A 27,977-nucleotide genomic window follows, 5' to 3' on the forward strand; every position below is an offset into this window, starting at 1 on the left:
CCTCACAAAACAACTATGCCATTCACTGGATTTTCACAAACACACAATACTTTTCTTTGTTTTGTATTGCGGATTAGGCTGACGTCAGACTTGTCAGAATCGAAAAAAATAAAGTAACTGTTTTTTAATGGCGCCACCATAGATATTCAATTCGTCTTGTTGGGTCACCACTTTAACGCTTGTCGAAACGGATAGCCCTATAGAGAACAGCTGTTTTCTCTTTATTTGTAGTTTATACATATATGTATGTTATGTATATATCAAGAAACTTAAGGCGGCCGCCGTAGCCGAATGGGTTGGTGCGTGATTACCATTCGGAGTTACCAGAGAGAACGTGGGTTCGAATCTCGGTGAAACACCAAAATTAGGAAAAACATTTTGCTAATAGCGGTCGCCCCTCGGCAGGCAATGGCAAACCTCCCAGTGTATTTCTACCATTTGTAGTTTATGGTATGTTATTAATTTCACAAAAATTCAAATTTTTCCTTGTAACCATCCTAAAAAATGTGTCATTTCACATTCGAGAATGAACTTTCAGATTCTCAATTACTTTACAATTACTTTACAATTTCTTTGACGATTTGAAAAAACCAAAGTAAGAAACGGGAAGAGAATAGCAGTAACAAGTCATGTCGTACTATAATCAATTGAAAATTTACAATAAAACTATTTGAGTTATCGCTTGAATGGAGAAGTTTTATTATCCACATTACTTCGATTATCGCTTGTGTATTTTGATCAAAGGCATTTCTTTTAGTTTTAGCGTTATGTTCTCAACAAATTGTAAGTCCTTATACTTAAAATCGGTGGTAAATCGAAAATTCCTTACAAGTTTAGCCACGGCAATTTTTAGCGACAACAGTGCATATTTGGAACCTGAAAATCATTTTGTGATTGTTAATGTAAAAAAATACCAAATACGTGCAAAAATCTCACCTATACAATTTCGTAAGCCTTTCGTAAATGGTATATAGGAGTACGGATGTTTTCCCTCTATATTTGATGGGAGAAAATTTTCTGGGTTGAAAATGTGCGCTTCTGGTCCCCAAATATCTTCCCTGCGTTGCATATTGAAAATATCGACTAGAATTTGAAGCCCCTCTGGCAGGACGACTCCGTTGCTTAGTTTTGTTTCTGCTCGCACTTGGCGTCCCACTAGTGGAACGGTAGCCATTAAACGCATCGTCTCATCAACCACCATACTCACGTATGACATTTGTTGGATGCTCGAATAACTCAGTTCGCATGGCTCTTTTCCCGGGAACAACGAAGTAACTTCTTCAAACGCTCGCTCTTGATATTGAGGATGCATTGCTAACAAAAGGATGACGTGCTTTAAAGTGGTTGCCGTCGTCTCGAAAGCCTGCAAATAGTGTAGAAGGCAAGAGTTTTGCAAAGGCGTGCATACAATTTCTACAATCACTTACTCCGAACACAATCACTATGGATTCATCCTCGACATTTTCGCGCGTAAAACTGCCTTGCTGAAATAATTCTATTGCGCGATTGATAAAAATATGTTCAGCCAGTTTTGAACTGTCCGGCGTAGTTTTCGTCCGCTCTGTAATAAGCTAAATGAGAGTTTACTTTTACTAAATGAGAGACTATCGAATTGTGATCCACCCATGGATAATAACATACATTGCCAATGAATTTACGAATATCAGCTTTGGCTTTCTTGTATCGTTCATAATCGCCTAAAATCCAAACCAGCGCATTCATGCTCAACCAAGATAGGGTGCCCATTTCGGTAATAGTCTCTTGAACACTTGAAAATGCATTAAAAATTCACATGAATATAAATTTTTAAATAATACAAAATTTCGTTTCATAACTTTTTCTCAAAGAAATGTAGCTACTTACAACTGGAAAGATTGCAATAAAGAGCCACACATGCCTGCTATATTATTTTCTTTGCTGAGATCTTGCCCCATTGTAGTTTCTAAAAAAATTGACAAAACGTGGTTCTTATAAGAGTTTGACTTGGTTTGGCACACTTTGATAGCAGTAGAGCAGCTGATTTGTTTTTTTTTTCGTCCTTGCGGTTTGGTGGTTTGAATGTCAAAGTAATCTGTTTTTCATCTTTGTGGTTACGAGGGCGGGTCAATAAGTCCGTGACCTTTTGTATTTCTGACCTCTTTACTGAAAAAGAAATACTGCTCCTGTCAACAGGCATCTGTTTGTGTTTTACAGCTACCTTTATCAGATTACCCAGTAATTCACAATCGACCACAAACGCAATCGTGTAACAACTTCACAGGAAGGTTTGGCGTTGTTTAATCGCAATATGGACGAGTTTTTGCGCCGTTTTGTAACCGTGGACGAAACATGGATCCATCACCACACTCCAGAGACCAAAACACAGTCGAAACAGTGGGTTTCTAAGGGTGAATCGGCTTACAAAGCACACGAAATTCAGTTTTTTCCATTTTCTCCTCAAATTACTGGGTAGTCTGTTAAAGGTAGCTGTAAAACACAAACTAACTGACGCAGCACGTTCAAATTTTGACAGGAGTCAACTGACAGATGCCTGTTGACAGGAGCAGTATCTCTTTTTCAGTAAAGAGGTCAGAAATACAAAAAGTCACGGACTTATTGACCCGCCCTCGTATTTCATTTGTTTATTTGTAATCTAAGTAAAATATTGGCATTCAAGCTACCAAATTGAAAAAAAACAAAATACATTTAAATTTTGTTTTTGTACTACTGCTATCAGCTGGTATGAATTCGCCAGGTTTAGACCAGCAATGCCAAGCTTGGCTTGCAACGAAACATTTATTACGGAAATTCAGATGAACTCAAAAAAGGTAAAATTAGTTAGATCTTGAAAACTTAAATTCCGTAAAAATAAAAAAGGTCTATAGTCATTTAGAATCGTTTCATAGAATCCTGTCTTAATAACTGATACTTACGGGTAGCGATAGTTAACGTAAAGTCTTGAAGTATGGGTACTAAATCCACTCCGTCAACATTAGTCAGTTTGTTGAGAATTTTCGTTAAGTTATCGACCTCTTTATTGAAAATCGGTATGAAGTTCAGCAGGACCTTGTGCGCAAAAGCCGGATTCAAAAGCTTCCTATGATAACTCCATTGAGGATCTGAAGAATAAAAATTCATTTTAAGCCTGCAAAATATGTGAAAAAAAAAATCATTTTACCATCCATTGTAAATAACCCTGGCCCAGTTGCATCTTGCACTCCTTTATAGACAAAGCTTTTATTTACACAATTTGGCGAAGTAAAGATATCTTGTGCTATTTGTGGCTCGCTTATGACAGCTATTGGAAATGGACCTATCCATGATAAAAATATACCTCCATACTCCAACTCCTTCTCCTTCATGGTGCTAAGTATTTCTAAAATCAAATAAAAATGTTTAAACTCTTCATTTACGTAAAAATCCGAAATCATATTGGCCAATAAGACAAAAAATATAATATTGATTCTACTCCTGCCGCAATCAACTCTTCACTGAATTCACGATTTTCGTAGATTCTATAAAAAAGGCATCACTGAGTTCGAACGGCTACGTCGTAAAAAATTTTACCAGGTGGTCGATTCCCCTTCTGTTTAAACGTGAAATGAAAAGTTTTTTTCCACTTTCATTACAATTTCGATTCGCGTTCCGTGAAAAAATGAAAAGAATTGTCAAAATATTTGCATATGAAAATTTTCTTTTCACTGAAGAAAACACTTTTGTGTGTGAAAAAATGGAGAAAGAGGTCCGTGGCAAGCCTGCGAGTGCGAGTATAGTTGCGAGGCTACAAAACTCTATATATCCGAAAAGTTTATAAAAATTTTGTTAAAAAATTGAAGAATTTGATGAAAATTTTAGATGTTTTTTTAACTTGCACAAAGTGTTAAACTAGGATTTATATGGTTATTTTTGTAGAATGAATTCCACTTTTATAAAAGTCAATATCAAGTCAAATCCTTAATCTGCTTGTGTTTGCGATTTAATTTTTAAAAAGTTATATTAAACTTTTTTATAATTTTTTAATTCACATTTTATTCTAGCTTTTTGTTCATCTGTGTATAATTAGCATTTATGATTAATATTTCTTAGTAAAGTAATAGAGCTTGTTTGATGTATTTTTATTTCAATCTTAAGTATTTTGGTACTATTTTTAAATAATAATATTATTAGTTTTAAACAAATGCAGCTTATGGGCAAACGTTTTCATTAAAAACGAATGGAAAAAAATAAATGATTATGAGTAAATTTTATAATTGAATGTTGTTGGTAAACGCAGCTCCCACTATTTGCAAGAGTTGTCTTTTTGCAATGTTCAAAATATCACGACTTGAAATATTTGTAGGCGTACCATGAACTTCAGGTTTCTCAAAGTCCTCTAAATAAACTTCATCGTTGGTGGACTTTGTCCATCGCGAAGTGAGCGTCTCAGCACTATCAACAAATTCCTATTAATATTAAATTAATTTCAAAACAGGATCAAATTTACTAAAAATCGTTATCTTACCTTTCCTCATCACGAACAAATGTCAGTTGAAATTTGAATATCACACTCGTAAACGTTTCATGGCTACAGTGGAAACGGAACACTTTTATCATGGCACAAACGAGGATCACAAAAGAATCGTTTGTGAAAAGACAGAGTGGAAACTGTCTGTGAAAACGCAAACTTTTTTCTTACTTCACGTTTACACAGAACGAGAATCGACCCCCAGATGATAAGAAAGTGAAAAGTAAATTTATTAAAAAAAGTTAATCTATGAAAAAATAAGCTAAGTAAAATTCAGCAATTTTTACATTTTACAAACACGAAAAAAAGAAAAACAACTGTAAGAAACAACATATTGAGCACATTATATTGATGATTAACGTTTGTATGAACTAAGAAAAACACGTTAGAAAGACCACTTCTTACGGTTTTCGCCCGAAAAACGCAAATTCGGTAGTATTTTTAAATATTTGAAACAAGTCATTTTACAAAATCTTTAGTTTTTTAAATAGGCAAAATAGATATATCTGCACTAAACAGTCTTCTCCATTTTATGCGTTTGTAACAAAGTTTCACACGTAAAATCGAATTAAATTAAAGTTAGGTGTTTGGCAGAACACAAGATTGCGCCTTTCGAATTCCCTCCGACATCATGGCTCAGGAATATACAACCAAAAGGAAGGGAAATTGCTTGTTTGAGAAGAGGAAGAGTAGGCGAAAGTGTTACATTTTTGTACACGAAATTTTCGTTCTCGCACGAATCTCAAAACAAAAAATGTTTTTCTAAAAAAACCATACCAAGTTGTTCAATAAGTTTTGCGGCTCGATAAGAGCTATATATATGTATATATAACTGGCGCGTACACTATCTTTGAGTGTTTGGCCGAGCTCCTCCTCCTATTTGTGGCGTGCGTCTTGATGTTGTTCCACAAATGGAGGGGCCTACAGTTTCTAGCCGATAAGAGCTATTAGCCTCAAAATTTCGTTTGTTATGTTGGTACACTCTTCATATGAACGTATGTGTGTGAAATTACATTTCAAGCTGACAATTCATTCTTTAGTTCACAAGCCATTTAGTACCGACGTGTCACAGTATTTCCTACAATAAAAAAATCAATTAACTTGCACAGATTGAGTTTTTATTTGGGAAAGGTTTAAAAGCAAATTAAATTTATGACCGAATATTTAAAGTCTATAAGGAATTTTCGCCATAAATTAGTACAGTAGAAAGATGGTTTGCTGACTTTAAACGTGGTCGTACAAGCCTTGAAGGCGATCCACGTCAGACACGTCCAAGCGCAGGAGCGACACCAAGAACCGTAGAAAATATTCAGTACCTTATATTGGAATATCGTCGAGTGACTGAAAGAGATTTAGTAGAAACCGTGTGCATCTTATTGAGCAGTATAAGCAATATTTTGACTGAAGTATTGGGTTTCAAAAAGCTGTGTGCTCAAAGGGTGCCGCATTCGCTCATAATGGAACAAAAACACATTCGAATTTGACTTTCTCAGCCACATTGAGAGCGTTTTCGAAAAGATAAAGTGGATTTTGTGCAACGATTCATCACTATGGATGAGACTTGGACCTATCACCATGATTCTAATCAAAATAAGAAGCTAAAGAATGGTATGAACCGCGTTCTTCGGTTCCAAAATGAGTCCGAATCCAGAAAGAAGTTGTAGGTATCAGTTTTTTGGGAAGCGAAAGGTTATTTATTACCAGTTGAATGTTATAGTAACCTTTTAGACCAGCTAAAAAAAATGGTGAAAAAGACCCAGTCTACAAAAGAAAAACATGCTTTTTCATCAGGACAACGCATTTTTACAATGGTTAAAATCCTTTAATTAAAGTTCGAATTGTTGCAGCATCCACCATATTCCCCAGATTTGGCCCCGAGCGACTTCCATCTGTTTCCGGACCTAAAAAATGCTTGCATGGAAAGCGTTTTTTATCAAATGTTGAGGTCATAACAGCTGTGGAAGCGTATTTTGTAGCCCTTCCAGACTTTACCTTTAGGGATAGAATTCATAATTGGAATCTCATTGGAAAAAGTGAATTGCTGTTCAGGGAGACTATACTGAATAACAAAGTGTTTTTCAAACCATAAAATTGTGCACTGCAAATCTTATTGAACAACCTATATGGTTATCTAAACAGAGGTGTTATTTTGATATTCAAAGAAAAGTGTTTTTTTTTAATATAAATGATCGGATATTTATTTCATTATAAAGAGGAAAGTATGCCGTTAATAGTGGAAAATAGCATCAGGCAAATGACCACTACGACCACGCTTACAGGACAATATCCTTTTCATGAAATTTTCCATAACCGAATTGTTTGTGGCTGCCCTATACCTCGCTGCGATAGCCTCACGAATTCCATCTTTGAGATCTTGAATCGACCCTGGGTTGTTGGCGTAGACCTTCTCTTTCACGTGGTCACAAGGAAAAAAGTCACAAGGTGTTAAATCACAAGATCTCGGTGATCAGCTCTTCGAGAGATAACACGGTCCGGAAACTTTTCCCGTAAAAGATCAATGGTTTCGTTAATCATCTCTCGATAGCGATAGATAACACTTGTTATTGAAAAGCACTTTGGTATATTTCTTATTCATTTTCAAAATGCTTTCTGCCTGCCATTTGCTATATTCTTGGCTAAATATATTATATTTTTGTCTACATTAAAAGTCAAGTATACAAAATTTTATCAAATTCCCTTTTGCCATACTTCCTGATGTTTGCAAATGGTGCAAATTTTTTTTTCTCTTCAGGGGGAAATAAAAATTTCAGTAAGGCCTTAATACACCTACGAATGTTAACAAAGGTCGTGAATAGGTACTCTATTTAGTATTAATTTCATTCAAATTAATACTTTAATAAGTTGCTCGAAATTTTTTTTTTTTTGTTTAATTTTTTTTTTTTTTGACGTAAGCTCAATATTTTATTTCGTTTAAATTAATGCTAATTACATACTTTATGGGGACGTCATAAGTGTTTCTTTCGTTAAATGTTGCAAATTTTTTTATGCCGTTTTCTGTTATGCCGTCTCAACATCTTAAATTAGTTTGGTACACTACATTGTGTTATTTCTTTCTCATTTATTGTTTTTGTTCTTTCTCATTTATTCGTGTATTTATTTGATTCTTATCTAATTTTAATCATTTTTTTATGAAAATATAGTTCATTCTTCTGCAAGGACGATTTAAAACCAAATTTTAAACTTAGTGCAAATAAAAAAAAAATTGCGAATAATTTGATCAAAGTTCAACACTTTTCAGAAAGAATTTTCAGAAAAACTTAAATTATACTCGTACAGTTTAGAGCCCATTAAATTTTGTTATAATAAAGAGTAAGATTCAAATGGTGCTGATTAAAACGATTTAACGATTTTTTTTTTTGTAGACGATTTTGGGTGATTTCTTCTATAAAAAAAATGTCGAGCATTTGTTATATGCAACGTTTTTAGCAACATTCCGAGTTGAGATTTTTAAATCTCTGTAAATACATTTGTTCTGTAATAAGATTTAATACATCACAGCCCTCTTAAGAATTTCTGCAATTTCATTATGAAAATGCGGAATTTCATTCCCTGAGGAATGCAAAATGAAACACTTCACACAAACTTTACCATCTCTTTGTTTTATTTTTAAAGCGTTGCCCAAAAGAGGATATCCAATCCGACCAGGCAGTTCAAACATCAATTTATAATATTTCCTACGCGACCACAGGATAGCACTTAAAGAAATTATAAAAAAACTTATTAAAAAATGCGCGAAGAACATTTTGATTTCACCAGCACTCCACTAACTTCACTACGAGATAACTAATAACTAGGAGTAAATACGCATGAATTCATTACTAATATTTGTGTTTTATAGAGAAAAGTTTATGTACGTATGTACATACTTATTTGCTACCCTGTAGGGAAACTCGCTAGTTGCGAACGAGTGCGCTTCCATTAAGTTAAGAACTAAGGATCCATTTAGTGGCAATGCATCTAGAGAACATCTGATTAGTTGAATCACTAATCAACTTATCTTCATTATTATCATAATTCTTCTGTTTGCATATTATCTGGGAATTTTAAGGTTTTTGTCCTAGAGTGATGCAATGTCATGCTTTGAGAATATACAAACAACAAACAAAAGGAGGAAATATTACATGTTTTTTAAGAAGAAGAAATGCGAAAGCAATAGATGCTACCAATCACAAGGAATTATACAGACCCAACCCCTTTCTTGTCACGGCGTTATCCGCATAAAAACGGCATTTGGAGGTATTTTTATAAATGTATATTGCAGCTTGCCGCACCACTTAGAACACAGGATACCTCTTGGTGGGTTATTTGGTATAGGTTCTGTCTGAGCGACACAGCCCAGACCCAATTAGAACAAAAGATGCCATTTTGATACACCACTTGTAGAACCACTACTACTACTACGAATCTGCTTGATTTGACTATGAATTTGCCTCAATCATCAATTTTCTTTCCTGCAATTTCTTTCAAGTTCAAAATCGAGAATTCCCCAAGAGTTCTATGTCGTAGAGCACCCAGACTTGGGTACTCACACAGATAGTGCAAAACTGTTTCTCCACATTCTTCGTTGCAGCTTCTACATTTATTGTTGTACGGCCATCCCATCTTCCTGGCATGGTCTCCAAAAAGCCAGTGACCGGTTATTATTGACGTAATTCTGAAAATGTCTGTTTACAGATTTCTCAACAACTGGTCAGTTCTGGATTTTTTGAAATTTGGCCACGTTTGTTTAGCTATTTTGCAGGTATTCATGTTAGTCCATCTGTAAAAGACCTGCTTCTGAAATAGTGAGAAGATCGCCCTTTGCGTCCGCCTTGGGGACAGCCTATTGCTACAGCTTCGGACTCGTTCATCAGCTTTGTTTCTCCTATGTAGGACACCTCTTACTTACTTACTTGTATGGCCTGGTCAAGGAACACAACCTGTTACCAGATTAGGCTCACTGCCTCCTCTCCACGTTTTAAATCATAAAACAAATAACTAATAACTTTTCCATAATGTAATTGCACCATTTTAATTAAAACCCTTATTTCTCTTTTGATTTAACCACACCAAAATTGTTGCCGTTTAGTTTGCAATTCTCGACAAGTTAACAGTTAATTTTTTTTTATCGATGTTTGTTATGAAACGAGTTTCCGAATAGCCAAATCGTAAAAATTGTGGTTAAAGAAAAATAACCAAGCGAATATCGTTAAACCACGTTAGTGAATTCCACTAGAGGTATTTCCGGCAGGGTACTGGCACACTTGTAGTTGTGTACGAAACGTAGTTTATATGAAATTATAGCCCATTTGACATGTGAACTTCCAACTCACACCATTAAGGGCCAGCTTTTATTGCGTAATCAACTTTATTTACCGGCTATAAAGCTAACAAAGTTTAAATGTCCAATCTTGCAACATAAAATTTGGTTTACAAATTCACCTCAGTTAAGCTCGCACTGAAAAACTGGCACTTTTTCAATGGCGCACTTTGGGGAAAACATAATAAACCAGCTCGCATCGCCTTATTATTGCGATGACATCTGCTTTTAATGCCACGTACGTTAATTTCGGATATGTTTTAAAGAATTTCTCAAGAAACTCTGTGGTGTTTTAATTTTCTCAATTTGTCTTTATCAGAAAGGTTTGTGATAAACTTATTAGAACCAAAAATTTATTGGAAAGTAAAACAAATAGAAGGTTACAATAATCGTATCCTTTATTATTTTGCTTTAGTATACCTACTATTTTTGTATATTTATAAAATCCTATTAATTCATTTGGGAGAAAATGCCCTATTTCTGATGGTGACTCTTTTTCGGTGGGTGTTAGTTTATTTGAAGATGCAATTAAAATTATTTCAAAAATGTCTGTCAAATTTTCTAATCTAGTGTTTCTTCTAGCATGATGAATTTTTAAATTCTTTATTGCAATCCTCTTATGTCTCACTCAAACGTCCAGTAATAAAATATTGCTACGTATCAGCAGTAAACGTTTGATCCATCGATATTAAAACACGGGAAGCAGTGTGCTCTACGAGACTCTACAGTCCGACAACAGCTTCATTTTCTTGTAAAGGGAGAATTTGTGGATAGCAGAGTAATTATTTGCTGCTTAATATTGAATAGCTTGGAAAAATATCAGATCATTTTTTTGGATAAACAATACGCATTTCGTTATGAAGTAGTTTTTCTATTAACAAACACATGCCTTGGAACTTTTGATCAAAACTTCATACAGATGTTTTGCGAGGTTACAGCCCATCTATTAGGTAGCCTCCGCTACATGGATAAGTATTTTCTTGTTACGAGAACCCTGTGCTGTATAAGCTCGCCAAATTAAACTTGCCTTATTTGGAGAGGTAGCCAATTTCTCGCACAATTCTACTGCGTTCACATTACCGTCCTTATGTGAAATACAATACATCTAAATCCCACTCTCTAAGTTCTGTTATAAACCAAGCCAATTTAATGTCGTAATTAATTGAAATTTAGGCTAATGCCTACGATGCAAAGAGATTACAAGGTTTAGTAATTCCAAGCAAAATTGTTAAAGTAACTTTGATTGCCACGTTAGAGGGCTTTGTCGTAATCAAACCGCCGTCACATCTCATATTACATCAGCAAATCAGCTGATTCGATCAAATTCGCTGGGAGCCGGTTATTGATGTGATGTTGGGCACACCAAAGGCGAATTTAATTTAATATTGCAGGCGGCGTCTTCCACAACAGTTAATTTATTTTTCACGATTTTGACAAGTCTGATGTCAGCTCCTTTTCCAATACAAAACAAACAAAAGAAGGAGTAATTACTGCCTACAATTTATGGATGGCATTGAAATGTTGTGATTTGTGGCATTTAAACTAAAGAAACCCATGAAAACGAAGTACCGCAAGATAAATTGTGAAAGCACAAATTAATATAAAGCCTCCAAATGGAGTTTACTTGCGTTTTTATGCGAAAGACGCCGTGGCAAGAAAATTTGTGTGTGCGTAAAGTGTTTTATGTTTGGTTTTTCCATTGCTTTCGCCTACTCTTCTTCTTCACAAACATATAATTCCCCTTTCTTTTGTTTATTTGTTCATGGGCGCTTACGAGAAGGCGAATTCGCAACGCGCAATCTTGGATTCTATCATTCTTGGGGGTAGTTGAATTGGCTCGCTCATTTCACACGGACTCTTACATTCCCCCAATCAGTTGTTGTTCAGATGGCACCAACTAAAATGGTTGCGTTGATTTTTTTACATATCACCAAACACAATCTCAATTTTGTCGTAAATAAATCGCCGCCAAATCTCCAGTTACGCTAGCACATCAGCTGATTCCTCAACTTCGCTAAGAGCCGGTTAACGGTCTGATATTGATCACGCTTTCTAAATTCTTTTCATCACGCCAATAAAGTACCTACAGTTTATTTCAACTTTTTGAAAATTTAATCTTTCCGGTTAATGCCTACATCTTTTACTACTACGTAGAAATTTTTATCGGCCATTCACTCGCTTGCTTACAAAGCGGATCCCACTTTCGATCACAATTTGCCCATCTATGCTACCAATCTTGTAAGACCGTTATTAAGTTCAACTAGTAGTACATGGGTTCCATGTTCTTCAAAGTAGGTACGAAATGTCTTTTACTGTACGTTTGCTCGATAGTTTTTATTTTCCCCTTTCAAAAACTTTTCTTTATCCTCAATTTATACATACATATATCCCATAAAGGTTCCTTGATTCCAACAATATAACGATTCAAAACACACAGTCGAGATCGTTAAGCTTTACAGACAAACAGCTTAAAACACCCCCACTATCGCCCCTATCTCATTCCTATTAAGCATCTGTGGCATCTATTAGAAATACGAATTCGACAGTATGTAATAACGACTAAGGAGGCCTTACGCAGTGTTATGCGGCAGAATGGACGAAGATTACAACTGAGGAAACAGAGATTTAGTAAACCCAATGCCAAATAGATTGAGTGAAGTCGTAAAATATTAATAAAAAAATATTAATTCTCGTTTTTTAAGGTATTTGTAAAGATTCTTCCATATGTTTTAAAACTGTACGCTGACTTTCGGGTTGCTATATTTACATGTTGCTACAATTACTTACCGTTATGAAGTGAGGAATCTCGTTATATTCTTTTGGTTTGTAAATTAAGAATGTAATGAAAGAGTAAATAAATCGAATATGTTTTCCACTATTAATTTATATTGTTTTAATATATGTATATATATAATATATAAAATCGGCGCGTACCCCCCCTTTGGCCGAGCTTCTCCTCCTATTTGTGGTGTACGTCTTGTTGTTATTCCACAGGGACCTTGCGTTTTAAATCGACTCCGAACGGCAGATATTTTTTTCATGAGGTAATTTTTCATGACAGAAATACACTCGGAGGTTTGTCATTGCCTGCCGAGAAAAAACTTTTTCTTCATATTGGTGTTTCACCGAGACTCGAACCTACTTTCTCCGAATTTCGAATAGTAGTCACGCACCAATCCATTCGGCTCGGCGGCCATGTTAGGCTAGCAACTTTTCTTTTAGCGCTAATGCAAATTAAAAGTCCAAGTCAAAAGTTTTAAGCCTCTAGCTCATTGGAAATTTTCTTAAAAATCGACTGCAAAGGTGCTACTAAAATCTTGGATGAACAAGAAAGCGATTTATATAAACGTAGAAAAAATGTAACTGCAGGTAATTTTTGTTTAAGGTAAATATTATATTAAATGGACGAAAAGTAGCTAGCGCGCTCAAGTGCAATAATGAGTATCAGCATCTGTGAGAACGAGTTGTAACTGTAATCATCGTACGCACCTCTCTTTCAAAAAACTCCTAACACTTTATGCGGTGAATTTGTTTCGGTGTTTTGATGTGCGGAATTTATTTTATTAACAAATAAAATGGATTTAATGGCAAAACAAAGCGACAGCGTAGCAAAATAAATATCTGATTGAATGGGCATAATAAACTTGTATGTACATTTACGCATATTTTATTTTTATTTATGTAACTGGCTGTGCATAAGACTATGTCTTTTAAGCGCATTTTATTTTCTGCCAACATATGGAATGTGAATAAAAATGAAGAAAGAAAGCGAAAATTCAAAGAAAAGCAGCATAAACATTTAGATATTTAATAGTTTAAACACTTCCAACTTAGAGCTACTAACATTTTGTATGGATTTTATTTCACTTGGTAGCGAGTTCCAGAGTATCACAACCTCTACAAAGATCATTCTGAAGTAAACGAGATAACTTTTGCTTTGGTACATTGAGATTACAGGTTCTAGTCAATTACGCAAATGCAAATTTTGCTAAGTTTATGCAAATATATAAAACTGCGGTAGTTCAAGATAACTGTGAGATTCATTTAAATAGAATCCGCTAATAATAGGCGTAGATAAAACTATATAATGAAATTAAAAATGACCGAATAAAATATACAAATGCCTAAAAATAGAAATATTTATGTTATAGATTTGAGCTGATTACCACTACCATTATCGCCTAGAAACCAGTAATTTTGATGTCCTCTTGTGCACTACTTTTCGTTTAGATAATTTTGTGCTGCTGAGCATCACCATTTGTATGCAGCAAGCGAGGTGCCTGGAAATTTCGTATTAGCATAGCAAATTTGATATTTTGAGGCGCACAGAAGTCACAAGTTGTAAGGAATTTGGTAGTAATAAGTAAAAAATTAATTGATGGAGCTAAGATAAATCAAAACACATCATATAACATAACCTTGGAAAACGAAATTATAAAAATATATAATATTTATTATTTTTCCAAATCATATTTCTCTATATTCAGCGGAACTTATAGCCGTATCTGAAACTAGAGACCTAGTAAAATACAGGAAGAAAAATGTTGCTATATGCTCAGACTCACTATCCGCTCTTAATTCCATGGTCAATGTAAATAACTGCATTTATTACCCAACCAACATCAGTAATATTATCATGCAATACTACCCAAAAAATTATTTTTCCATGGGTGCCTGGGCACAATAATTTTGTTGGGAACAACTTCGCCGGCCAATCCGCCAAACAAGCTCATCAAAGTCCAGTAACTAGCACAGACAACTTCAACTTACTTGATATTAAAAATCATATTAAACAGTACTTCCACAACAAACAACACCTCGAATAGAACCTTACCAATGATTGGTATGAATGAAATACACAAAGGCTTATGCAACAGGCTTCCTACAAAAAACTAAAAAAAAACAAAAACCCATACACGACTAAACATTATAAAATTCGAACGTTTTCGGTTAGGACACACTAGAATAACACACAACCCTCTTATGAATAACAAAAGCCCAATAGATATCACAGTCAAACAAATATCACAGTCACAGTTACTCATCTTCTCCTGAACTGCCCACCGCAAGCATAAGTATTCACTGTATTCGTAAACAAACCGTTTCCATGGTATGAGCATTGGCATATTGGCTGCGTTGATTTTTTTCGCACATCACTAACCCAAGCTAAGTTTTGTTAAACACATCCCAAGTGACGTGGCAGCCAAAGTTCGCCTAAAAAATGTTGCTTTCCACCATAGCTATCAGGCAACCCTTGATATCCAAGGATGATAGATACCAGGTTTGCTCGTCAGGTATGGTGAAAAAAATATTTGAGGGGAACTTTGGATTCTACGTCATTCATTTTGTGTTTCACTAAGCTTAAGCAAAATTTTGTGAAAAACAAAACGAATGACTTTGGCATATCTGTCAAATTCGCTCAGAGCTGAAAAACGGCCTGCTAGGTAGTAGATCTCCAAAAATCTTTTCACCATGCTTTATATCTATCATCCTTGTACAGTGAGCCATTCGCATTAAGTGTCATTAGTTTTAAGTGGAATAAAATAAACTGTAAAGTTGTGAAGACTTTTTTTTTATTTATTTTTTTTTTTTAATTTTTTTTTTTTTCGTAAGAAACTAATATACTTCATATACTGATTTAGTATATAAAAATGAAATGATTACGGTATTAACGCTAAAAGAGCTTTTAAACCTTACGTCAAAATCGGACTTATCGATTGAGTTTAAGGTATCGGAAGAATATTTGACCGTTATTGAACGCTACGAATGTTATTCCATAGGCCATAGTTTGCACAACGCATGCAGTTGTGCCGATTTCATACAACTGGGAAACGATTGGTTCGATACCCTAACTTCAAAACTCAAAAATATACTTACACTTTATACAAGAAATCATTTGACTCCGACATTGAAAACCATATTTACAATATTAAACGAAGTGATTTCCGTTATGTCAAACCCCATTATTCCAATTAAAAAATTCAATACATTAAAATATTGAGTAAAATGGAACTACTATTATTTTGCTCGCGACTGTATGTCGAGTGTGTAAAATGTAATAAATTTATCAATACCTGTGCAATACGTACACGTAAAAGGCGTCATTCCGTGCGAAGCTTCGGGCTAAGGCTTTGAGTCATTAAAACGAACAGGTACTTTGTTGGTGTATTCGAATATCTGCGAATTATTGATAATGCTATGGTGCATACAAATATCAGTAATTAAGTGTGCTTATATATTTCCGAAAGTGGAAATTCATGGCTATGTATAAACGCAAAAATAAAAAAGTTAGGAAGTGTCTAACGCAACCGAATTTACACACCCGGCGCATGTTTTCAGTAATTTAGGAATCCCATTAAGTTTACGGTTCTTTGAAATATTTTTTATGTAACTTCAAGGCTGCTTCTTAAACCTTATATACACTGGCGTACGGCCAATGATGAGACCAAAATTCAGGGTGCTTACAAAGTTTGGTGTAGTTTGTTGGAGTGAATTTATAAGCAGAGCTTTACACGTAAAGTGGGCGGTGCCACGGTTTTAAATAACCACATTTCTTTCTTTGAGCATTTTCCTTATGTACTTAGTATTCCCAAAAGTTTACATCAACCAAATATTTTGTACGACATCAGTTGGTTTAGCAGCTTCTATTTAGTTGGCCTAACAAGAACTCAGTTTAGTTTGTTCAATGAGTCTGAGGACGTCCATTATTTCGATATAATGAGCGTATTGAGGAGGGCTTAAAGTAGTTATAAATATTATTGGAATAAATTAAAAAAAATTGAAGAAATATTTACCTTCTTACCTGTGCTCAATTGGAGATAAATTATGAAGTTTTACATGAAGAAGGATTATCTTGATGTTTGCACAGTTTTCCGCTGCCATTCTTTCTGGGCAAGCGTCACATTGATTTTATGTTTACTCACTTGTTCGAGCATTTTTAGACCGTATAAGGTTTGGTACAAAACTTATTATTTATTTCGAAACAAACAAATTTTCGGTCCTTAATATTAAGAAAATATACTTTTGGTTTATGAAAAGATTTCCCTATCTTTTAATTATCACATTTATTTCTTTCATATATTCGAAAAAGGGGAATTTCCTTCAACTTAATTGTAATGTCTTCCACAAAATGTAGACGTTGGTATTCAAATGAAGTAGTAAATCTAAATTTCCATATTAGCTTGGCGATGGTTATTTTCAGTGATAGCAATGCATATTTCCAACCTGAAAAATAGATTATACAGCAAAAATAATCAGTTATTTTAATTTTTCTGAAATTATTATAGTAAATTCCGCTCTTCTGTTTATTCTAATATAAATATCAAAGACATAACATAACTTATACGCTTAGGTGCAATTTGCTTACTTTTCATTTCGACTACTTCTAAAATAAACTTTTCAAACCGAAAAAGTATTATCGAAACCGAAATCAACAATACTGACAAATCTCGATTTCGAGAAATTTAACTGGAATCGAAAAGCAGAACAGCTAATAGTTTTGCATCGCGCCATGCGTGACTTCCCTCGACAGGCAATGGTAAACCTCCGAGTGTATTTCTGCAATGAAAAATCTTCTCATAAAAAATATCTACCATTCGGAATCGGCTTAAAACTTTTTGTGGAAAAACATCATAACGCACACCACAAATAGGAGGAGAACCTCGGATGAACAACCAATGAAGGATTTAAGCGATACCATTATTTTTCTTTTTGGTCATTTCATTTTTTCATTTCTTTTTGCTCATTTGCACTTTTTCAGATAAGACATGGAGGACTACAACGTAACTCATGCAGTTATCGTCGATATACAGCAAATCACACCGATTTAGAAATCTCTAATTTACTTAAGTTGGCCCGTTTATTCGTTCAGAAGGTTCGCTGTGAATTGGAAGTATCAGACGGCGACGCGGATTATGTTGCAAAACGCAAGAAACACGAGGAGTGTTTTCATACTGTTCGATCTATAGAATTTAATTGAATGAGGGCCCTTGCAAGGGCGCTTAATGTTTCTGAGCAAACACGTGAGCAGCGAGTTATCCGATCAAAACGCCTTCTAAACAAAAGTGAACACCCTGTGGTGATTTAGATGTAATGTTTTTTTGCATTATTTCATACCACCGAATTTTTACCCGCTTAACTCCCTCCTCAATAAGCATCCTCATAGCACCACTTTTTCTCTGAAGGTTGCAATTGTTACCGTTATGATCTTTATGAACAAGGAAAATTTTAATCGTTCATGCAATCGTTTCCGGACCCGGATCGAAGAGGTTCTTGCAGCTAATAAAAATTTTATTGAATGATTTATGGAAAAAAATCGTGAAGATTCATTAAATTTTGTTCAAAATAAAAGCTAATTAGTTTTACTCTCACGTTGTCCTCAAATAATGTGCGCATCCTGTTTATATAAATGGCGTATTTAATTCATAGCTGCTACTAATGCAACCCTTAACCAATAATAAATATTTTAAGGTAACTCTATTCAAAATTTGTATAAGCACTTCAAATGCTATACAAATTTTATCACAAAAAGAAAGTCAGTAAATACTCACCAATGCAGTTCCGAATTCCCTTCGTAAATGGTATGAACGCATATGGATGTTTGTCATTCAAATTTGAGGGCAGAAAATTATCCGGATTGAAGATATGTGCTTCGGGACCCCAAATATCCGTTCTTCGATGCATATTAAAAATGTCAATAGCAACCTGTAACCCTTTTGGAATTACAACACCATTACTTAAGCGAACTTCATGTTCCGTTTGCCTGGCGACCAATGGCACTGGAGCCATCACACGCATCGTTTCATTGATAACCATATCCAAGTACACCATCTGTTGTATCTCATCGTAAGAAACTTCATCATCATCTTTACTTGAAAATATGGACATGACTTCCTCATAAACCTTCTGCTGATATTGTGGGAACATTGCCAGCATCGTGAGTATATAAACGACAGTATTTGAAGTTGTTTCGAAAGCCTTAGAAAGAATTCAGTGTTACCTTGAGAATAGTAACTATCATATTAAAAGCTAACTACTTTACCCCAAACACAATAACATTGCATTCGTCTTCAACGTTCTGCCAATCGAAATGTCCCTTTCGTGTTAAATCAATTGCACGATTTATAAAAATATTTGGGTCAAGTGTGGACTTGTTTTCCGAGTTTTCTATTTCATCCTTTGTTTTTCCAATAATTAACTATGAAACAATGAGAAATATATTGTTTAACAAAAACAAAAAACAATATACTTGAGCGATTCCATGTCAAGGCTCCAAGTACCTTTCGTATGTAATTTCGAATTTCGGCTTTGGCCTCCGCATATGAGGAATTATTCTTCCACAGCCAGTTAAATGCTCTGAAGTTCAACCAAGGTGAAAAACACATCTCCGCCATTGATTCTTGAACACTATATTTAAACTTTAGCATTTCTTCAAAATATTTGTAGTTTATGTGCGTAGTTTACCATTTATAACAACTTAATAGTCCCTCATTAAAGTGGTTTGAACCGTCGGAAGGCAACGTGTCACCCATTGTCGTCACTAAAGATCGCCATATCATACTGAGGATTTAGAACTACTTGTAATAATGAATTTGTGCTTACGTGCTGCAATCTTTAGTGTAAAATTTGGAAATATTTTCGTCAAATCGATTTCCTCCGTTAAAAACATATTCAAGTTTTGCAGAAGTTTATTCACCTCCTGGTTAAAAACAGGTATGAAATTCAAAAGAACTTTATGTCCAAAAGCAGGGTTTAGTAGACGTCTGTGACTGTTCCATTTTGGATCTTAAAATGTAGATTAAAAAGAAAATCACTCGACGAATACATTTAAAGCAAACTACTCAAATATTTACTCGCCAAGCTAAAAAGTCCTTTGCCGGTGCCATCATCCAATGCTTTATATATAATACTCTTATTAACACAGTGAGGAGAGGTTAAGATGTCTTGGGCTATCTGAGGATCCCCAACTACTAAAAAGGGAAAAGGACCAAGCCAAGAAAAAAACGTTCGTCCGAACTTTTGTTCTTCCGTTTCAAATACTTGTAAAATTTCTGAAAATAAATAAAACAAAAACATGATTATACTCGTATTTATTTTTATATTTGTCGAGCTTCACTTTCCATTTTATTATGGATATTAAAAATCAGCTATTGAGTCTGTTATGAAAAGGTTTCCGTAATAGAAATAGGTTTGGTGGTTTGCATTTGGTTTGCATTTGGTTTGTTTAATTATTATTAATGATTTGAAGGAAAGCCAAAAAGAAGCAGTTAACTATTGCTCAATTAATTGCGCAATAAGCAATAACAAGTCAAAGCGTCTACGGGCACATGCACACAAATTTTATTAGAATTATGCCTACAAACCTCTTTTCTTTGCTGATATCAGTTTTATTTAGTTTTTACGTTTAGATTTCTCCTTAAATTCGTCATAATAATTATCGATAACACAGAAAATACAGGGTCGCGAGATTATTTTATAATTATAATATAGCTTTATAAAATCGGATTTCGGGGAACAAATTTTGTGTTGTTAATCTCGCCTTCTAATTACTCCAAAAAGTGGATAATCCAGTTATATGTGAACCTATTATAAGTATATGAGGTGTGTTCAAAAAGTATCGGGAATTTGAATTTTTGTTGGTTACGTATATTCGAATTTCGTTTTTTTGTGGCGATATGTTGGTACTCATTCCTCTCACTCTTGACGACGAGTTCGGCCATTTTGAATGTTCAGTTAATTGTTGACAGCTGCTTTGCTTGCACGTGTTTCGGCTCGTCAGCGATTTTACCTATTCAAAAAGATGGATCAAAGAACCTGTACCAAATTTTATGTGCATTCCGAATGTTGACTGTGTCATACGAAAGCAACGTTTATTGGTGGTGCAAAATGTTCTCAGAAGGCTGAAAAGAAGTGAACGACGTAAAGCGTGCCGGACGCCCGAGCACTTCAACAACATACGAAAAAATTGACGAAGTGAAGAAAATGAGGACCTAGACATATCGATTGGCTCGTGCCATTCGATTTTTTTCAATGATTTGGGCATGAGACGGGTCGCCGCAAAATTCGTACCAAAACTGTTCAATTTCGACCAAAAGCAGCATCACATGAACATTGCTAATGATATGTTGGATTCTGTCTGCGACGACCCAAATTTGCTCCAGAGGGTCCTAACTGGTAACGAATCGTAGATTTATGACTATGACGTGGAAACCAAAGCTCAGTCATCTCAATGGAAGCTGCCCAAGACCGAAAAAAGTGCGCCAAGTTCGGTCGAATGTAAAAGTTGTGCTTACCGTTTTCTTCGATTGCAGGGGCGTTGTGCACCATGAGTTCTTGCCACAGGGTAAAACGGTCAATAAGGAATATTACCTGCAAGTTATGCGAAATTTGCGCAAAGCAATCCGCCTGAAACGCACGAATTTGTGGAAGAACAAAAATTGGCTCTTGCATCACGATAACGCGCCTGCTCACACATCGTTGCTTGTGCATGACTTTTTGGCCTAAAACAACACACTCATGATGCCACAGTCCCGTATTCACCAGATCTGGCCCCCTGTGACTTTTTCTTGTTCCCGAAATTGAAGAGGCCCATGAAAGGACGACGCTACGCTACGATTGACGAGATAAAGACGGCATCGAAGGAGGAGCTGAACAAGATAAAAAAAATTATTTTATTTTTTGAAATGCTTCGAAGATTGGAAAAAACGTTTGCAAAAGAGCATAATATCTCATGGGGATTACTTCGAAGGGGACAAAATAAATATTAATGAGGACATAAATAATTTTTGAGGAAAACACAAAATTCGCGATACTTTTTGAACACACCTCGTATACAAGATGGTATTGTGGGAACACAGCTGAAAGTGTCGTACGGGAACACACCTATACCTATCCTTTTGGCCACACTGAATTCATTATTCATTTTTATTCATTATTCAATTTAATTTTAACGTCGTTATGCGTTCTAAGAAAGAGATCATTCGAGAAGCGTTCTTGCAAACGACAAGACACATAAAAATTTGAGTTCCATTATAAGTTATTAGTTTTATTTTAACTGCCTTGAATTAAACATCACAAATAAAGAGTGTTAATATAAAATAAAAAGCATATGTGGGGGTTTTAGTCCCCCACATAATTGGTGACCCCTACGATTGACCAACACGCATCATTGAAAAGGCCACATAATTGGTGACCCCTACGATTTACCAACACGCATCATGGAAAAGGCAAAACCAACATCCACGTGCTGTTATCATCGGAGATTCGGCGCACGTGCCAACAAGTGCACGCAGCCTTGTACCTTCCAGGAAAACGCCAGTCGCCCTCAGTAGGCACGGCGGATACTGGTGACAAGACAATTCCTCGTCGATGAATCCTATATTACCGTACAACAGGTACGAAATTCCTCGTCGATACCGGCGCGGATATTTCGGCAACCTCACCATCAAGCTCATCTGCCGCAGCCGCAATCTCAAGCTCATCTGCCGCAGCTGCAATCTCAAGCTCATCTGTCGCAGCCGCAGTTTCAAGCTCATCTGCCGCATCTGCAGACCCAAGCTCATCTGCCGCAGCCGCAATCTCAAGCTCATCTGCCGCAGCTGCAATCTCAAGCTCATCTGTCGCAGCCGCAGTTTCAAGCTCATCTGCCGCAGCCGCAATCTCAAGCTCATCTGCCGCAGCTGCAATCTCAAGCTCATCTGTCGCAGCCGCAGTTTCAAGCTCATCTGCCGCCCCCGCAGACTCCAGCTCACCTCCAACAAATTTACAGCCATGCTCAAGCCCCTCCGGAATTGCTGGGTAATTCATCCAACCTCACGGCAGCCAAGCATTCCGTCAGACACTGTAATACCAACCACAGGGCCACCGACGCGTTCTCAGCAGATCAGGGAGTTCGCAGCAACCTTGCGCCTCAACGAGCCTCCCCGTACAACACCAGGTGGAAACCCGCTCCACGGATTAATAATAAGCATTAAACACAACCTTATTGGTTCCCAGATAAGGCTTTCATTTGGGGGGAGTCGTGTGGGAACACAGCTGAAAGTGTCGTACGGGAACACACCTATACCTATCCTTTTGGCCACACTGAATTCATTATTCATTTTTATTCATTATTCAATTTAATTTTAACGTCGTTATGCGTTCTAAGAAAGAGATCATTCGAGAAGCGTTCTTGCAAACGACAAGACACATAAAAATTTGAGTTCCATTATAAGTTATTAGTTTTATTTTAACTGCCTTGAATTAAACATCACAAATAAAGAGTGTTAATATAAAATAAAAAGCATATGTGGGGGTTTTTGTCCCCCACAGTATAATACATAGCTATAAGTACATACAATATGGCGCCAAATTAATCACCCTATCGTAAGTTTTATTTATAATTTTTGCAATTTGCATCATAGGTCAATAACAGTTGACATTTGAGCACTAAACAGCTGCGTATACAAACAGAAAAGCAATGGAGCGCGTAAAGATCAAAATAGAGATTTCCATCACTTCTGACTCTCCTCTACAGGGTGAACGATATGAACTTCACGCTGCTTGTATCTGTAAAACAGCTCATGACGTCAATGTCAAAATTGTTCTAATGACAGTTCAATATATTGTTTACAAGCCATCAAGCCAAAAGCATTCAAACGTTATAGTGTGATTGCGTTATATTTGGCTGGAAAATCACAATCAGCCATTGTTCGTGAGCTCAGTCCCCCCAAAATGAATAAAATGAGTGATGCTGGTAGCATTGCAAAACGCTATAGAGATGGACCAAAAGAAACCGCAACAACGCCAGAAATGGTTCGGAAAGTGAAGGCTTGACATGGACGAAATCTACGTCGAAGTGGAAGAAAAATGGCCAAAGAACTGAAAATATCGCAAGACAGCATTCGACGCATATTGAAAAATGAGCTCAAAGTCAAGGCTTACAAGTTCCAAAAAGCACACGATCTTTCCCCCCTGCAAAAAAAAGTTCGGTGCGAAAGAGAAAAGGAGTTGTTGCGCTTGCACGAACGTGGCAAATTTCCTAACAATGGTTTTCTGATGAAAAAATTTCCCAATTGAGCAGTTCATAAACACTCAAAACAATCGTGTTTACTTGACCGAACGCTCATACGAGAATTTGAGCCTACTTATGGTCACTCGAAGCAATTTCCCATCGCAAGCAATGGTTTGGGCTCAGTGACCGCTGATGGACGCTCTCCAATCGTTTTTATCGAGCCTGGTGTCAAAGTGAATGCGACTTATTATCGGGAAAATGTTTTAGAAGCTGCTTTAGAGCCGTGGACACGCAAACATTTCGGTCATAGACCATGGACGTTCCAACAGGACTCGGCACCGTCTCATAAAGCTCGTGTGAACCAAGAATGGTTAAGAAATCCACACTTCATTTCGTCCACACAATAGCTTTCGAATTCGCCAGACGCATATCCGATGGACTATTCCATCTTGTCCATTTTGGAGAGCAAGGTGAGGACTAAAAAATATGCCAGTATGGATGCACTGAAAAAAGCGATTATACGAGAATGGGCAAAAATACCTCAAGATCACATTCGTACAGCATGCAACTCATTTTTTGACCATTTGAAGGCTATAGTCAAGGGCAAAGGTGGTCATATCGAGCTAAAGTGAATATATATTAAAATTGTAATCATTTTTGAACAATTTTGTCTTTGAAATCAATAAAAACTAATTTCACACAAAAAAGTTATGGTGTTTTGAATAGATAACACTTCATATCGTTCACCCTGTATATAGAGCATTAAAAATTTAACTTGTTTTCATATTCGTCTGATTTAAATACGTATGTAATTAAATTTTTAAACAATACTAAATTGTGTTATTCTCTGCATAGTCTGTGAGGAATTTTAGATTTTATGGATTATTATTAAATAAATAAATAAAATCGGCAGGATCTTCACTTTCAACATCTTCATCATCACTATAATTCTCTACAACCGTCAAATGTGGTGCTTTTTGGGGAAATCCTGCAATTTGGGCTCGTTTTCTCATACTTGACATAACAGGATTGAAAGTGAACAAAAGTCTATTGACAATATCTTAATGCGCTCTATGTTCTGCTGCACTAGCGAGAAAAATGTTCTCTGTAGCCTCGGCTTCATGTACTCAGAGCTTCTTTTGACAATTGACCGTTAGGTGGCAAAGCGTGGAATATTATCTCTGGCCCATGAATGACATATATTTGGAGTGTTGGTTGCATGTTGTACCAAGAATAATATTTAAGTAAATATTTAAAGGGTATTCTATTTGTTACCACTCGAAACAGCTTTTATCACTGTAGGGAACATTTTAATTAAATTGAAGTCAACTTTTGTTATTAACACTGACTGCTCGGTAATTTGAAAGAGATGCTGGAGTATCACCAGCATTGAGTTCTCGTAGCTAGATCTTAGTGGGTCAACAATGAGTTCTTTTTGCTATTTAAATTCCATTTTCCGATCATCCTTGCCTCCTTTTATTCCCACCTATTATGAAATCTTATCCAAGCGTGGAGTATAGAACGTTCACATTTTAGGTTTACTGTTTATTCAGCCCTCTTCATCACATTATCTGTTTCGTTGTATTGGTTAGAGATAGCGTCACGTACGCAGGAAAGTTGTCCTAGGCACTTCAGGGCACTATTATTTGGATAATTTATGATTAAATTGCATGACCTGTTGTCCAAAACTTAACCGTTTTCGTGAGATTCGATTTTAAAGATTATTTGAAAAATATACAATAAATTTTTTATTTGCTGTACGTTCACTTTGATTTAAAGGCTAGTTCAAGGTTCCAAAGGGTATGTCAACTAATAAAAACCATCAAAAAGATTTGAGCCAATCTCTGACAAATAAAAATGGCTGTTTGATAAAAACTTGAATTTACTATTTTTCATTACTATTATTTTCACATAATTAAACAGTTTACTTAAATATTTGTGCACGCCTAATTGTTTTACATTTTTTTTTTTTGCAAACAATCACTTTTTCATCACTAATTTTTCATTTATGAAAATTTATGTATTTTTGACTGGGAAATTTACCTTCCCTATTCAATAGACGATGAGCCATGCCCACAATTGGATAACCAAGAGGGCCCGGCAATTTTAATATTAACTTGTAAAATTCCCTTCGGCTCCAAAGAATATAGAGCCACAGGAACAAGAGACTTCCCGTTAAATAATAAAATATCATATTTCACTTGCAAAAAATAATCAAATTTTGATACTCCACTTTTAACTTAATAGAAAATTTGCGCGTATAAATAAAAGTGCGATGTTGCAACAACTTAACCCGCCAACACTTTGCTTGCGAATGTCGCAAAAATAGTGATTTTATACGGGACATTAAACTGCCTAGGTAAGTGCGAAGAAACGCTACTTGGCGAATATTTTGCTTTGGCCGATTTATTTCACAGCGATGAATTTAAGAGTGAGCGCCAATCCTTTAAAATTTAATTTTTTTAATTTTTTAACGTGCAGAAAATAGAGGTAGAATCTCCATATGAGAATTTGCCTTGACTATAACCTTATGGGAGAGCACTCGCTTGAGCTATGTACATATATTTTACCACCCACCAAGCTACATCTTTGAACATTTTGAATAACGCCGCACTCATCGAATCGCTTTAAAATACAAACGAATATACATTTATAAATGCATTTGCACAGCTGCGAGCTTTTTAATTGCAGCGCCTACCCCATCCATGTTTCTTAAAAAGTTGATAAACATTTTGTTTTTGGCGAAATCTGTATTTTTATATTCATAGTTTGTTTATCACAAGTTAAAGAGCACTTTCTGCATGCAAAACAATTTGGTTTAGTTGGTATTTTATTAAAAAAGAAAAGTTTGTTTTTTAAGGAAGGAACATAAAATGATGGAAAGAATCAGTATTTTGGATAAGTTCAATTTATAGAAAATTACACCAAAAATGAAAGTGAATTCAAATTTCGTTAGGTATATCGACATCGTACATATTTTTTAAGACTGCAACTCATTTGCCCTTCGTGAAGTCGACAAGACGGCAATATTTTTCCAATGGAGTTTATTGCTACGCATTTTGAGCTACGTCCCACAAATCTTTATTATTTATTAGTTTTTCAATCCAAATGGCTTTCCTCACATCAGTGCACAAGCTCGCAATAATTGAGGTCTGGCGATTGTGCCTACCACACCTAACCTCAATCTTCTTCTCTTGAAGCCTTTCCTCTGCTGCTTTACTGACATTTTTTCCATCGTTGTCTTGATGAAGGATCCATTTTATAGGATATAGGAACAGACATGCGCATACCTTAGTAGATCATCCGCCAATTTTAAGTATTTTCCTTGTGTACCTTGGATTATATTCCGGGTTAGGTGGACGTCCCACATATTCCAAAGACCTTCTTCAATCATAGAGAACAATTTTGCTCTTCTTAGTTCAGGAGATATTTCTCTATTTTTGAAGTGGTCACAAAAAGATCTCATTTACAAACTTTAGTCTTTGTGAGGACTTTGAGCAAAGAATTTTGTTCCCCGTAAACATATTCTCGCCATCTGCATTCCACAGGGCAAGTTTCGATAATCTCTAATTTTTACTAACAACTGCTGGCTCTGCTAGTACTTACTAAGCTTTTCACAAGAGGCGCCGAAGTAATTTTTTTACGGCCCACTGCCTTAGACGAGCTTTGATGTTTAAGTGCATCAAATTTCAGTAACTTAGTCATTTTTGTACTTCTTTCTAAATTTTACCTTCACTTCCCAGACTTCTTATCAATTTCTGCTTCTCTATTCTAATTAATTTCTTATTATGTTGTAGATAACTATATTCAGAGGTACTGAGGCCTCATGAGGTTAACCTATCATTATTTCAGCATTGTTGCTTGCAAGTAGTAGTGCTGGTAAAAATATCAGTAAAATGCAAAATTTAAAAAATTTCAAAATATTAAAACTAAAACGGTGCGTAAAATGCTCTTCAGAGAACCGCCATTATTTTGCTCGCAACTGTATGTCGAGTGTGTAAAATGTAATAAATCTATCAATACCTAATACCTACACATAAAAGTCGACATTCCGTGCGAAGCTTCGAGCCAAGGCTTTGAGTCATTAAAACGAACTGTTAGTTTGTTGGTGTATTCGAATATCTGCGATTATTGATAATGCTATAGTGCATACAAATATCAGTAATTAAGTGAGCATATGTACT

The 27,977-nt window shown here is 35.6% G+C and overlaps 1 protein-coding gene across 1 annotated transcript; it reads right to left on the reverse strand.

The window, feature by feature from the left end:
• Positions 1 to 685: 685 nt before the first annotated feature.
• On the reverse strand, positions 686 to 26,018 carry LOC128855241 (uncharacterized). The gene is made up of 17 exons (XM_054090007.1): positions 25,837 to 26,018; positions 19,655 to 19,852; positions 19,404 to 19,586; positions 19,266 to 19,341; positions 19,082 to 19,208; positions 18,844 to 18,999; positions 18,353 to 18,779; positions 16,866 to 17,027; positions 16,598 to 16,605; positions 4,325 to 4,421; positions 3,158 to 3,355; positions 2,913 to 3,098; positions 1,864 to 1,942; positions 1,642 to 1,768; positions 1,428 to 1,571; positions 937 to 1,363; positions 686 to 876 (listed from the first exon to the last, which is right to left on the reverse strand). Exons 1-17 carry the CDS (start codon positions 25,985 to 25,987, stop codon positions 719 to 721), a joined length of 2,904 nt encoding a protein of 967 aa, XP_053945982.1. The 5' UTR covers positions 25,988 to 26,018; the 3' UTR covers positions 686 to 718.
• Positions 26,019 to 27,977: the final 1,959 nt, after the last annotated feature.

This window comes from Anastrepha ludens, chromosome 2 (genome assembly GCF_028408465.1).
Source record: "Anastrepha ludens isolate Willacy chromosome 2, idAnaLude1.1, whole genome shotgun sequence".
Taxonomy (NCBI): Eukaryota; Metazoa; Arthropoda; class Insecta; order Diptera; family Tephritidae; genus Anastrepha; species Anastrepha ludens.

Coding starts and splice junctions, on each gene's coding strand:
- LOC128855241 (XM_054090007.1), bottom strand. CDS start 25,987: ATGATATTTTATTATTTAACGGGAAGTCTCTTGTTCCTGTGGCTCTAT. Junction 19,209..19,265: donor CTATTAAGTTGTTATAAATG/GTAAACTACGCA, acceptor GTTTAAATATAG/TGTTCAAGAATCAATGGCGG. Junction 1,943..2,912: donor TACGTTAACTATCGCTACCC/GTAAGTATCAGT, acceptor CAATTTTTTTAG/AAACTACAATGGGGCAAGAT.